This window comes from Podarcis liolepis (genome assembly GCF_965112155.1).
Source record: "Podarcis liolepis genome assembly, chromosome: 4".
NCBI lineage: Eukaryota > Metazoa > Chordata > Lepidosauria > Squamata > Lacertidae > Podarcis > Podarcis liolepis.
In genome coordinates this window covers 106524367-106537103 of record NC_139558.1, presented here as the reverse complement: position 1 = coordinate 106537103, position 12737 = coordinate 106524367, and the positions used below count along the sequence as shown (strand labels likewise).

Below are 12737 nucleotides of genomic sequence, written 5' to 3'. Positions count from 1 at the left end.
AGCAATAGCATTTCCCGAGAAGCAGGGAGCAGGCAAGGAACTAAGAGGAAGAGGAGACGCTCTCAGTCCCTCCCTCCCTCCCTCACCCGGAAGGGGCACAGGGCAGCCTGGCATGGGAGAGGGGGCCTCCCCAGGGGGCCTCGTGTCAGGCCGCCTCTGCCCCCACATGAACTATGGCCTGGCCAGCATTTGGGGAACTGACCCCATGGCGTGTGTCTGTGTTGGAGAGACACCTCCTCATTCTTTACACCTGCCCCAGAAGACATTTCTCTGGCAAACAATAAGAATGGTAACTGTGAGAATGATCAGGAGAGTAAACCCAGAGAGAAGAAGAAGAAGAGTTTGGATTTGATATCCCGCCTTTCACTCCCCTTCAGGAGTCTCAAAGCGGCTAACATTCTCCTTTCCCTTCCTCCCCCACAACAAACACTCTGTGAGGTGAGTGGGGCTGAGAGACTTCAGAGAAGTGTGACTGGCCCAGCAGCTGCATGTGGAGGAGCGGAGACACGAACCCGGTTCCCCAGATTACAAGACTACCGCTCTTAACCACTATAGCACACTGGCTCTCAAACAAGCATTTAAATCCCATTGTTATTGAGCTCAAAGGAACTTAGTAAAGGTAAAGGGACCCCTGACCATTAGGTCCAGTCGTGGCTGACTCTGGGGTTGCGGCGCTCATCTCGCTTTACTGGCCGAGGGAGCCGGCGTACAGCTTCCGGGTCATGTGGCCAGCAGGACTAAGCCGCTTCTGGTGAACCAGAGCAGCGCACGGAAACGCCGTTTACCTTCCCGCCAGAGCGGTACCTATTTATCTACTTGCACTTTGACGTGCTTTTGAACTGCTAGGTTGGCAGGAGCAGGGACAGAGCAACGGGAGCTCACCCCTTCTGAGTAAAAATGCTTTGGATTGCAGTGCAAGGCTGCCCAGTCTTGACACAGTTACCTGGGAGTAAGCTCCATTGAATACAGTGGGAGTTACTTCTCAGTAGACCGTGTAAGGCTCCCTTTACGATAAAGGAATAAACGAATAAAGGAAGAATTGCAATGAAATACTTTAGAATGGATGAGTGACCTTTTCCTTCTTCATATCCCAGCTTTGCCATTTCTTTCACTTGGTGCAGGAATTTTATTTCCAGTATGAACAGAATTGGGTTTTTTTCCACCTGCACCACTTCTAATTATTCTCCGAGACGTGGGCGGAAGGAAAAAGGGAGCCCAGGGCTTTCTGGGATCAAATCCTAAACCAGGTTGTCCCTGGAAAATCGGGACACTTGCCAGTTTTGTGGGCATGCTGGAAATGTGCCCCCCCCCCCCACTTTCCGAAAGCGTAACTGGGGATCAGGTGGGGAGTGTTTTCATTTCCTTCTTCTGCTGCTGAGAGGCTCCAGCAAGGAGGGCTCGGGGGGGGGGGGAGCTGAGGCTGCCGGAGGCCCCACCAAGGCCGTTTCCATGCCACCCCTCCCACCCCCCTCCTCCCACAGCTCAGAAAAGGCACAGGAGATGAGCATCGCCCCAGAATGGATGATTCAACAGCCGCTGGCATATTTAAGTGGAGAAAGTGATGATGCCTGGGGGTGGGGGAGGCAAGGGAAGGAAAGAGCAAAAATCCTACACCCTCAGGTATTTCTCTCTCTCACCCCCCCCCCGGCAAAATCCAGGGACTGAGACCAGCCTGCCACTTTCTCCGCTGCGCTGAAAGCAGGAAGGAGACACGAGACAGATCACGTTGGAGAACCTTTATTTTCCGACAGACACACAACAATGAAAAAGACCCCTGACCCCCACTAAAAGGGGGGGGGGTCTGGCACAAACAGAAGCAGGGGGTGTGCAGCGAGAAGGGGCACAGGGAAGCAGACCCCAGGCCCCACTGCGGGGAGCAGCCTCGGGGGATGGCTTCCTGTGGGTTCCATGTCCACCCGCCCTCAGAGCAGCCCTGCTTCCCACATAAAAAACATCCACGTAAAAACCCCCTGAAATTAACAAGACGACAAACAAGCCAACCAAAGCCAAGGTGTCCAGCAGGGAAAGGCAGCAGACGGGCCTTTGAAGCAGAGCAGGTGTCCTTTTCAGAGGACGGGGAAACTCCAGATGCATCAGGGAGAAGGTCTGGGGCAGAGGCCGCTTTTGGTGTGGGGACGAGGGGGAACTAAAGGAGACACAGGGGTGTGTGGTGTGAAGTGGGGTGTATTTTCAAGATCAAGCTAAGGTGTGAATGGGCCCCACCTGCACTGTCTCAGGAACAGCAGAACTGCAGAGTTGGAAGGGACCCCAAGGGTCATCTAGTCCAACCCGCTGCGATGGAGGAAGAGCTCAGCTCTTCTTTACACCCCTCTTGCTTTAGTCTCCTCTGCAACCCCCCCAGGAGGATTCTGACTTACCTTACCAAGGTAAGAGGGGAGCCAGGAAGGAAAGGTTTGGGGTGCCAGAGACACAGCCAAGGGCAGGGCAGTGAAGCCTCCTGGGGGAGGGCGTGCGAGGGAGTGGGGGGGAGGGTCTCGGGATGTGGGGCAGCCCCCCCCGGAGCTGTCTGGCAGGGTCAAGGGGGCCCGACGCTGCTGACGGTGGTGTAGCTGAACTTGGAGAGGGAGGTCCCCGTGGCCGTGAGCTCGTCCTCGGGGGGCCGAGGGCGCCTCCGGTAGCAGGGGGCCGCCCGGCCGCAGGAGCAGGTGGCGGCAAAGGCCTTGCGAAAGCGCTTGTTCATGAAGCAGTAGACGAAGGGGTTGACGCAGGCGGAGGCGAAGCAGAGCAGCTGGATGAAGGAGATGGGGGTCCCCGAGAGGGCGCGGTGGGCGGCCTGGGGGTCAAAGGCCCGCCAGGTGTTGACGGCGTAGAGGGGCAGCCAGCAGACGAAGAAGAGCACCACAATGGCCACCAGCATGCGCACCACCCGCTGCTTGGCCAGCAGCTTCGCCCGGGAGGTGTTGACGCGAGCCGCCTCCTGCTGGGCGCCGTCCTCGGGGGTCAGGACCGACAGCTCCACCGCGCCCCCCGCCGGCCGGGACACCTGGACGTAGCAGCCGTCGCCCTCCTCCGCGCAAGGCGGGAGGGGCTCCGTGGATCCCCCGTTCTGCTGGGCTGGGGGACACAAGGGGGAAGGGCGTGTGAGGAGGGCTCGGGAGAGCGGGGCACCCCCAGGGCCATCCAGTCCACCCACTGCAGTGCAGGAATCTGAGCTGATACATCCCAGGCAGATGACCACCCAACCTCTGCTGGGAAGCCTCCAGGAAGGAGAGTCCGCCATCTTCCCAGAAAGTTTCTCCTGATGTTTAGGCAGAATCTCCTTTCAGGGCCTCCCTTCATGCTTGCTCCACCTCTTATGTGACTTGAAGGGTGGTCGGGGTCTCCTTCCTTGGAGGTTGGATGGTCGCTTTTCAGGAGTTCCTTAGCTCTGATTCCTGCTTCCTTGGGGGGTTGGACTAGATGGCCCCTGGGTTCCCTTCCGACTCCATGATTGTGACATTTCTAACACAGCGCCCGTCCTCAGGCAGAGCCAACAGGGTGGCCAACATTAGGTGCACAAGTAACATGAGGAACAAGCTTCAAAACGTAGCCCAATAAACAGCAAAATGGGTTTCTGAGGCATCAAAACTGCTGGGGACTCAGTTACACTGGTCCCTCTGGCCACGACCTGAAGGCTTGTACAGATGCAAAGGTCTTGCATGACACCTCAACATGGGGTATCCAGGCCTGTGCATCTTTACAAGCCCAGAGACCTGCTGCCCTGCCTCCCCCCAGCCTCCGGCTTAGCTGATGAGCCCACCCCCAGCGACCCCCAGCCAACGCCCCCAGCTTTTCCCACCCCTGCCCCACACCAACCTTTGGCCTGCTGGGTGAGGTCCATCTCAAACTGGATGCCCCTGTAGAGCTCCCGGGAGATCAGTCCATAGGCCACGATCATCACCAGTCCTGGAATCAGGAAGAGAGTGACCAGCAGCAGGACGGACCTGGCCAGGAGGGAAGGGGAGACGGTTGCCCTTGAGAAAGGCCTCACTCTCCTCCCTGGATTCGCCAGACCCTCTTTCCAAAGATCTCCCAGCTGCACAAGGTAAACTCACACCCACAAGTACGTAAGCAGGACAGGGAGCAATACAGCAGCAATTGAGCCCCCCGGTCTGCCTTGGAGACCCTCTCAAGTCACATCACAGGGAAGCCCTCTGCAAAACCAGTCTGGCAAGTATCTGTTGAGCTTGCCAAGCAGACCTGCCCAAAGGGCATCTTCTGGGCATGGATGGGGAGCCAGGGCATTCAGCATTTCCAAAGGACGTCTCAGACAGGCCAGGAAGGGCCATTGTCAGGTAGGGTCATGCACCTTGGTGGAGAGACTTGTAGACAGGTTGGAGAAACAGGACCTCTGAGCATGAGCTGATGTGCACGGCCAACCCATTTTGCAATGTCTCTGACATTTTTGTGTGGGATGTGAAATACAAGAGTAGTCAAGTACAACCTTCCTAGACTGAACATGTTTACACATGGGGAGGAATGTCCAGCCAGCAGGTCAACTTCCTGTTTCTTTCTGGGCTGGGACAGACTTCCTCTGCATGTGACTAGAGGTGGGCGTGGCCTCACCTGTGCAGGTAACGACAAAAGCACAGGGCAGGGCAGCCATCTCTGTCTCTTTGACTACATGCATCGAAGAAGCAACATCTGCTTAGCCAAAGATGCTCTTCCAGCCAAGAGAGGACAAAGGGATTGTCTCCTTATGAGATAGTTTCTAGGTATATGTTATGTTACTTTTCTAAGCTGAATCTGCCTTCTGGGAACCGATTGTGAACAGAATGATGTGTGAGTAAACTCTTTTTATACTTTTATAGAAGACTGTTTTGTGTCTTATCTTTTATGAGGGAATAAGGGGGAAATACCAGAATAGTTATTATAGAGGCTTTAGAGAGCCTGAGCAAACGCATCTGCTGCAAGTTTTAAAAAGGGGAATGTTACTCTGCTAAATTGTGAACTTGTTTACACAAGTTGGAAAGGGTATAACCAGACATTATCTCCTCTCCTGCATCCCTGAACATTCCCACATTTTGATGCGGTCTTTCTGCGATGGGCACAAAACACTTTCCCTCCTACTGGAATTCGTGGCCGTTCAATGAAGCTGAGTGTCGAATGATTCAGGATAGAGAAAATTAAGCCTGTCCTCATGCAGCGCAGAGTTAAACTGCTCCTGGATTCCAGTTGCTCGGATCCTGCTTCCCACAGACAATTGTTCAGCCATGGCAAAAACAGGATGTTGCACTGCGTTGGCCACAGGGATCTAACAGGCTCTTACATTCTTAAAGAGAGCCCAAAGGGTGGAAAGGGCAGAAAGCCACCACTCTGACCGCCTCTGATCTGTGGGTCTTTGCCTTTTTCTGTACAAAATGGCTTTTTTTTAATTAAAAAAGGGCTGTGAGTCAGCAAGTCAAGAGATGGTACTTAAGAGTCTGATTGATGGGCCCATCGACATTCTGCCCAGGGCTGCCCTCTCAGGCCTGGTTTACTCATTAAACTTGGCTCCTGCGCGGAGGAGCTAAAAGGAGGAGCCGTGCTTTTAATGCCGTTCGACACGTGTCCTTGTGGCCAGCAAATTTACTGGGGAGGCTTCCAGACCTCCCGGAAAGCATTCCCTTCCTGACTGCAGCTTGAAGAAAGGATCCCTTGCCAAGCAAGGTGCAGAGGCTTCAGCCCAGAAAGCAGACAGGCGCTCTGGGCAAAACTTGGGCTCATCACAACTCAAACTGCCCCGATACATCCATGCTACACCTCTTCCCATATGAACCTTCCCGGACCCTGAGATCATCTTCTGAGGCCCTTCTTCATGTGCCTCCTCCCCGAGAGGTCCAGAGGGTGGCAACAGGAGAACGGGGCCTTCTCTGCAGTGGCTCCCCGTCTGTGGAATGTTCTCCCCAAGGAAGTTTGCCTGGCACATTCATTATACACCTTTAGGCACCAGGCAAAAAAGTTCCTTTTTAACCAGGCCTTTGGCTAATCTTATTGACACCCAACACCCTTTTAGAATGTGGTTCTTTTTGGGGGGCGGGGCGTTATTGCTTTTGGGTTGATTTTATATGTTGTGGTCTTGTTGAGAATGGCCCTGAGACCTCTGGGTAGAGGGCGGTGTATAAGCTGAAATAATAATAATAATAATAATAATAATAATAATAATAATAATAATAATAATGATACGCCCGCCAAGTTTCCCTCTTGCACACTGCAAGATGTTTGGCGTGGGGGGGCTGGGCAAATGCTGCCGTCCCTTTGAGCAAGGACTTTGTGCCTGTCTCTGCCCCCCCCCCACTTCTCCCATGGGTGCTCCCCCCATGGCTTCCTGGGGGCTTCCCCCAAATCTTTAAACCAGTGGCGCAAAGGAGTTGTGCCTTCAGCGCCCCCCCTTTCCCCCTCAAGCCGCTGGGGCTGCAGCCTGAGCAGAAGGAGGCCTCAGGATGAACGGGGCCCCAATCCTGTCTTTCTTCACGCTGCTGCAACTGCTCTAGTGAGAGATCAGCGGGTGCTGCTTGGGGGGGGGGAGCACTTCTGATGACTGGATCTGAGCAAGGGGACTACGTGCAGGGTTTTTTTTTGGGGGGGTGCATCCAGGAACAATTTATATATGTCATGTATTTACTTAAATCCCACTTCAGCTTCATGGCTGAGTTGGGCTCTGAACCCTGGTCCCTTCTAGGTCTAACCACTGCACCACATTGCCTCTTAGGAGGCCTGTCACGCTTGGGGACCGTCAGCAATGTGGGACATGGTGTCCCACACACCAAGAGAAAACCCTCCCCTCCCCAACACCCAAACACATGGGAGATCCAGGATGGGTAAAAGAAAGTCCTTCTGCATGCTGTGCAGTGTTAGTCTGTGGAACTCCCTCCCTCATGAGGCAGCCATGGCCACGAACTTGGATGGCTCTGGAGAAATAAATTCACGGAGGGGGAGAGTGCTATCAGTGGCTCCTAGCCATGCTTCTGAAGACCAGTTTCTGGAACCCTCAGGAGAGGAGAGTCCTCTTGGGCCCAGATCCTGCTTACGGGTTTTCCCATTGAGGATCTGGTTGGCCCCTGTGAGAAGAGGACCCTGGGCCAGACGGGTCCTCTTTGGCCTGATCCAGCAACCCGGGTTCTCCTTGGGTCCTCCTGGAGCCCCCAGTCCCAGTGGCAGTCTATCTTGCTCCCTAGGGGCATTTGGCCACTGGGAGGACTGGCTGCTGGGCCTGATCCGGCTGGGCTCTCCTCCTGCTCCCTTGCACCAGGGCCCAGCGCTCTTCCCCCCACCGACCGCTCCTCACCAGGCCTGCTTGACGTTGCTTCCGGGCCAATTGTGGGTGCACTGGGTGATGTGGGGCTCTCCGGGCGGCGTGGTGGTGGTGGTGTAGATGGGGTAGGGCAGCATCAGGAGGGCTGAGATCAGCCAGGTGGCGGCGATGACGCGGTAGGCGTGGGAGCGGGTCTGCCAGACGCGCGACTGGAGCGGGTTGCAGATGGCGTTGTAGCGCTCGATGGCGATGGCGACGAGGCTGAAGGTGGAGACACTGACCGCCATCCCTGGGGGAGGATGGGGAAGAGAGGAAGAGGGTCAAGGAGTCCCGTCTCAGACCCACGGAAGCCCCTTCCCCTGCGTGGGGCTCAAGGGCGCCCCCGGCGTGCCACCCCCCGGCTCACCCATGAGGTAGGCGACGCCCTTGCAGACGACCTTGCCAAAGATGAAGGTCCCCATCAGGCTGGGGATGAAGCTGAAGGGCAGGCAGAAGACGGCCACCATGAGGTCGCTGAGCGCCAGTGAGAGCAGGAAGGAGTTGGTGACGGTGCGCAGGCGCTTGTTGGCCACCAGCACCCAGATCACCAGCACGTTGCCAAAGACGCTCAGCAAGAAGATCACCGAGTAGAGAAAGATCCGCACGGTCACGTCCAGGTCTGCTGCAGAGGGATAATAATAATAATAATAATAATAATAATAATAATAATAATAATAATTTATTTATACCCCGCCCATCTGGCTAGGCTTCCCCAGCCACTCTGGGCGGCTTCCAACAAACTATTAAAATACAGTAATGTAGTTTAAATGATGTCATGAAGAGAGCAGGGGGAGAAGCCAGCGTGAGCCCTCCTGCCCAGAATGTGGCGGGGGGCAGCCAAGCGGGCCGGCCGGCCTGGCCCCAGAGAGGCCAGCCAGGAGCTATGGGGCTTATGCGACCCCCAGGGTGTCGGGATTCTGTGGCTGTGTTTCCAGCATTGCTGGGGGTGGACTCGATGACCCCCGGGGGTCCCTTCCAACTTGACAGTTCTAGGGTGCTTGCAGCTTCCCTGTGCTTCAGCCTGGGGGGGCGGCGGCTCTTTAGTGATGAGCTTCCTGGGGGAGTATTATAATCATAATACTTCCAACCCCCCCCCCCCATCTGACTGGGTTGCCCCAGCCATTCTGGGCAGCTTCCAACAGGTATAAAAACATAATAAAACATCAAACTTCCCTAAAGAGGGCTGCCTTCAGATGTCTTCTAAAAGTCAGATAGTTGTTTAGTTCCTTGACATCTGGTGGGAGGGCGTTCCACAGGGCAGGCGCCACCACCGAGAAGGCCCTCTGCCTGGTTCCCTGTAACTTCACTTCCCACAGTGAGGGAACCAGCAGAAGACCCTCGGAGCTGGACCTCCGTGTCCGGGCTGAACGATGGGGGTGGAGACGCTCCTTCAGGTCTACTAGGCAGAGGCCTTTTAGGGCTTTCAAGGTCAGCACCAACACTTTGAATTGTGCTCAGAAATGTACTGGGAGCCAAGGTAGGTCTTTCAAGACTGGTGTTATGTGGTTTCGGCGGCCGCTCCCATCACCAGTCTAGCTGCCGCATTCTGGATTAATTGCAGTTTCCGAGTCACCTTCAAAGGTAGCCCCACGCAGAGCGCATTGCAGCAGTCCATCCTCCCTCCCTCCCAGACAGGGGCAGTTCTGGATCTGGTCTGCCCAACTCTCCATATCCTGTGTGTGCCACCCACCACCCTGGGGTGGTATTCCCTTTTCTACTGCCGCCTGACCTTCTCTCAGCAGCTGCTGGCAGCTCCCCTCGCCCCCCGTCCCTGCCACTCCAATGCCAGCCTCCCTGCTCTGAGCAGGCCGCTGGCACTGCTGCTGCCCACTGAGGCCTCGCCAGGCCCTGAAACCTGCAGAGGCTGACAGCTGGCCTCCCCTGGGAGTTTCCTGAGGGTGGCTCGTTTCAGAGACGGGCCTTGCCCACCCAAGACACCCACCCTCATGCCACCCATCCCAGAGGACCCAGGCGTCCTGCTATCCTTGCCGGACGCCTCTCCAGGTGTTGCTTCCTCTGGTTTCTCCCAGGGAAGAGGCCGCTGTTTGCCAAGGTACCTTTCTGCTGATAAGGATGTGTCAGCCGGCCGTGACATGCAGAGATGGGAGCGGAAGGCAGGAGGGAGCAGGCAGTGCCAGCGCCAACAGCCCCCCCCCCCGAACAGGGGTTTGTGTGTGTGGAGAGCTGTGTCCACACCTACACAGAGACAACCCGGATCTTCCTCTCTCTCTCCCTGCCCCTGCCAAGGATATGCCTTCCAGCTGACCCTCCCCCAGAGGGGGGAAGACCCCTGGGCATGACTGCCTGGCACTCCCCGCCTTGTGCCTCTGAGACCCAGACCCTACGCCTCCCAAACCTCCTGTCTGAATTAATGCAGGAGGGGTCAGGATCACAGCTGTACCTTGGAAGTCGAAAGGAATCTGTTCCGGAAGTCCGTTCGACTTCTGAGACATTCAGAAACCAAGGAGCAGAAGATGTTCGGCTTCCAAAAAAGTTTGAAAAAACCTGAACAATCACTTCCAGTTTTCGATCATTTGGGAGCCGGAACGTTCGACTCCCAAGGCGTTCGGGAGCTGAAGTAGGACTGTACTTTAGGTTATTATTTATTAAATTGGAGGCTCACTTTATCTTGCCAGAGCCAACTCGAAGCGGCTTAGAAGCAAGTGAGCAAACCAACCAACCAACAGAAAACCTCTACAGAGACACGTTAAAATAAAACAAAGAACATGTTGGAATAATACCTTAAAGATACATTGAAAACACCATACCGGTTCTAAGAGGCCACAGAGAAACACAAGCCAGAGAGCTGGTTAAAGAGGAAAGTTTTTGCCCAGCATGAAAGCCATGAGATGATTGTGCCAGGTGAGGCTCCCCGCGGAGAGCCTTCCGCAAACTGGGAGTCGCCTCTGAAAAGGCCGCACCAGGAGGGAGTCCCACTCTCTTTCGCAGAAGGGAGACTGAGGGTCATCTAGACTGACCCCCTGCAATGCAGGAATCTCAGCTCAAGCATCCATGACAGGCGGCCGTCCAACCTCTGCTTCAAAACCTCCAAGGCGGGAGAGTCCGCCATCTCCCCAGGGAGACCACTCCACTGTCAAATCATAATACGTAAATGACTCCTGATGTTTAGTGGGAATCTCATTTCTTGCCCTTTGAATCCACCCGTCTGGGTGTTACCCTCAGGGGCGGCAGAAAACAGCCTTGCTTCCCCTTCCGACTAAACATTAGGAGGAACTTTCTGGGAGTAAGAGCTATTTGGGGGGGGGGGCGGACTCCCTCCCTGCGAAGGGGAGAGGTTCTCCTTCTGAAGCAGAGGTTATCATCACCTGGCATTCTTGTTATCTGTTTATTGATACCTGCCTTTCCCCCTGTTGGAACGCAAGGGGGCTGACAGATAAAATAAAAACAGCTAAAAACACAGTCATGAAAAAAAATTAAAAACAAACATTAATAGAATAAACCTGTCTGTCTGTCTTCTCTATTTACCTAGTGCTTTTTTCTTTAAAAAATTGTTTAGGGGTACTCTCATTTTGTTTTCCTTTTATCTCCCTACTTTATAAAGGAAAACAAAATGAGAGTACCCCTCAACAATTTTTTAAAGAAAAAAGCACTAGATAGATAGACAGACAGACAGACCGACCGACAGGTTGGTCACGAAGAGTCGGACACGACAAAACGACTAAACAGCAACAACAAGTCTCCTTTTCCTACTCATATTGAAATCCTGCCCCTCAGTGAGGCCAAACTTAGATTCACAAAATGTTTTGGGGTATGCGTCCCTCTGCGCCCCCCCAGAAAAAAACACACACACACTCTCTCTATCTGTCTGAGCTATTTTAAGACATGCAATTGTAATGAAACCAGCAGGGTCCCAACCCTTTCATTAAAAGGTCTTCGGCTGCCAGGGAAGGACAACCAGGAGGGAGCCAGTCTCGCTTCCCAAGGGAGGGAGTTCCACTGGCTGGCCTCTGTCCCGGATGCTTCAGCTGAGATTCCTCCATTGCTGGGGTTGGACTAGATGACCCTTGGGGTCCCTTCCAATTCTGCGCTTCCAGAATTCGAGGGGGACATCCCTTCCGATATTGGAAGATGGCTATCCCGTCTCCTCTCGGTCTCCAAGCCCAGCTCCTTCCACGGTTCCTCCCGCGCCTCATCCTGCTCTCCCTCCTCCGCACACCTTCCCGGCCGGACTCGAGGGGCCCCTGGCACTGTGCTCATGCTCTTACCCGCAGGAGAGAAGCCAAGCCCCCCCCGAAAGCCCCCCAGAGAAGAGAAGCCAGGGGTCCAACCCGGAGGGACACGGCAGCACCCAGGCCACAAAAGAACTCTGTGCATGCTCCGAAGTCCTCCAAGGACCGGAGGGAATGACTGAGATGGACTGCGGGAGGGGTGTCAGGACCTGTAAAGGGCAGAAATGGAGGCTGGAGGACCCGATCCAGGGACGTGGAGGCGACACCACGTGGAGACGAGGGGGGTCTCCCCGCTGCCTCAAACACGGGCTTGGGCTGGGGAGGCTCCAAATACTGTAGTTGGGTTGGGGGTTTCACCAGAAAACGGGGGTCTATCAAAAGGCACCCCCTATTTTCTGGCGATAGGGGTCTCCTCTAGGATGCTGAGGGAGAAAGTCCATTACCCTCCCCAGCGCCGTTGGGGCTGCGTGGAATCGCGGGTGGGGGGCGCTTCAGAGTTCCCGCGCGAGAAGCGCGAGGGGGGCCCCGGAGGAACGTGTTGGTTGTGTGTGTTGCATGTCCCCTTTGGGGGTGTCCCGGGCAAAAAGGGAGACCCTCTCCTTTAGGGGGATCTTGCGGGGTGGGCGCGGGAGTTCCGCGGCCGAGATGCGCGCGCGTGCGCGCGTGGCGGGTGGATTCCGGCATTAGGCTCGCCGGTGCTGCAGAGAAGGTGGAATTTTTGTGGGGGGGGGGCTGTGCCGGTCCACCGATGCCTTGGGCGGGGTCCCCTTCCTCCTCCTCACCTCCGGCTCCGCGCGGGGGTCTCCGCGAAGCGTCGCAGCCTCCGCCGGTCCCGTTCCAGACGCCGCCGGCCGAGCCGTTCCCGGTCCGGCCGCAGAGCAGCGACTCGTTGAAGGGGCGCGGAGCCTCCATCCTCGGCGTGGCGTCGCGGGCAGCAGCCCAGGCAGACTGACGCCCCCTCCCAGCCCGCCCGCCGCCGCCGCCGCCTCCGCCGCTGCCTCCTCCCCCTGCGCTCGCCGCCGCCTCTGCAGCCGCCCGGCTCAAGGCTGCTGCCACCCCGAGCCCGACACCCAGCGCCGCCGGAGCAGCAGCGCCCCCTGACGGCGGACGGGGGCCCTCGCTGCGCTCGGGAGCTGCGGTCCGCGGCGCAGGCGGGGCGCTCTGCACATGCCCCGGCGGCCAATCACAGGATGGCCGAGTGGGAAGGGAACCCAGGGGTCATCTAGCTAACCCCCTGCCATGCAAGGAAGGAGGGCCGCTCTGGAACAGCTTGG

At 56.1% G+C, this 12737-nt stretch overlaps 1 protein-coding gene across 2 annotated transcripts; it reads right to left on the bottom strand.

The window, feature by feature from the left end:
• Positions 1–1727: 1727 nt before the first annotated feature.
• Positions 1728–12400, bottom strand: CCKBR (cholecystokinin B receptor). 2 transcript variants are annotated; one of them, XM_083500154.1, is made up of 5 exons: positions 12246–12400; positions 7641–7895; positions 7268–7523; positions 3817–3944; positions 1728–3075 (listed from the first exon to the last, which is right to left on the bottom strand). In XM_083500154.1, the coding sequence occupies exons 1-5, from the start codon at positions 12373–12375 to the stop codon at positions 2537–2539; spliced, it is 1308 nt and encodes a 435-aa protein (XP_083356280.1). In that variant the 5' UTR covers positions 12376–12400; the 3' UTR covers positions 1728–2536. The 2 variants fall into 2 exon arrangements, with proteins under 2 accessions (XP_083356280.1, XP_083356281.1); XM_083500155.1 differs by having other exon boundaries at positions 7641–7892.
• Positions 12401–12737: the final 337 nt, after the last annotated feature.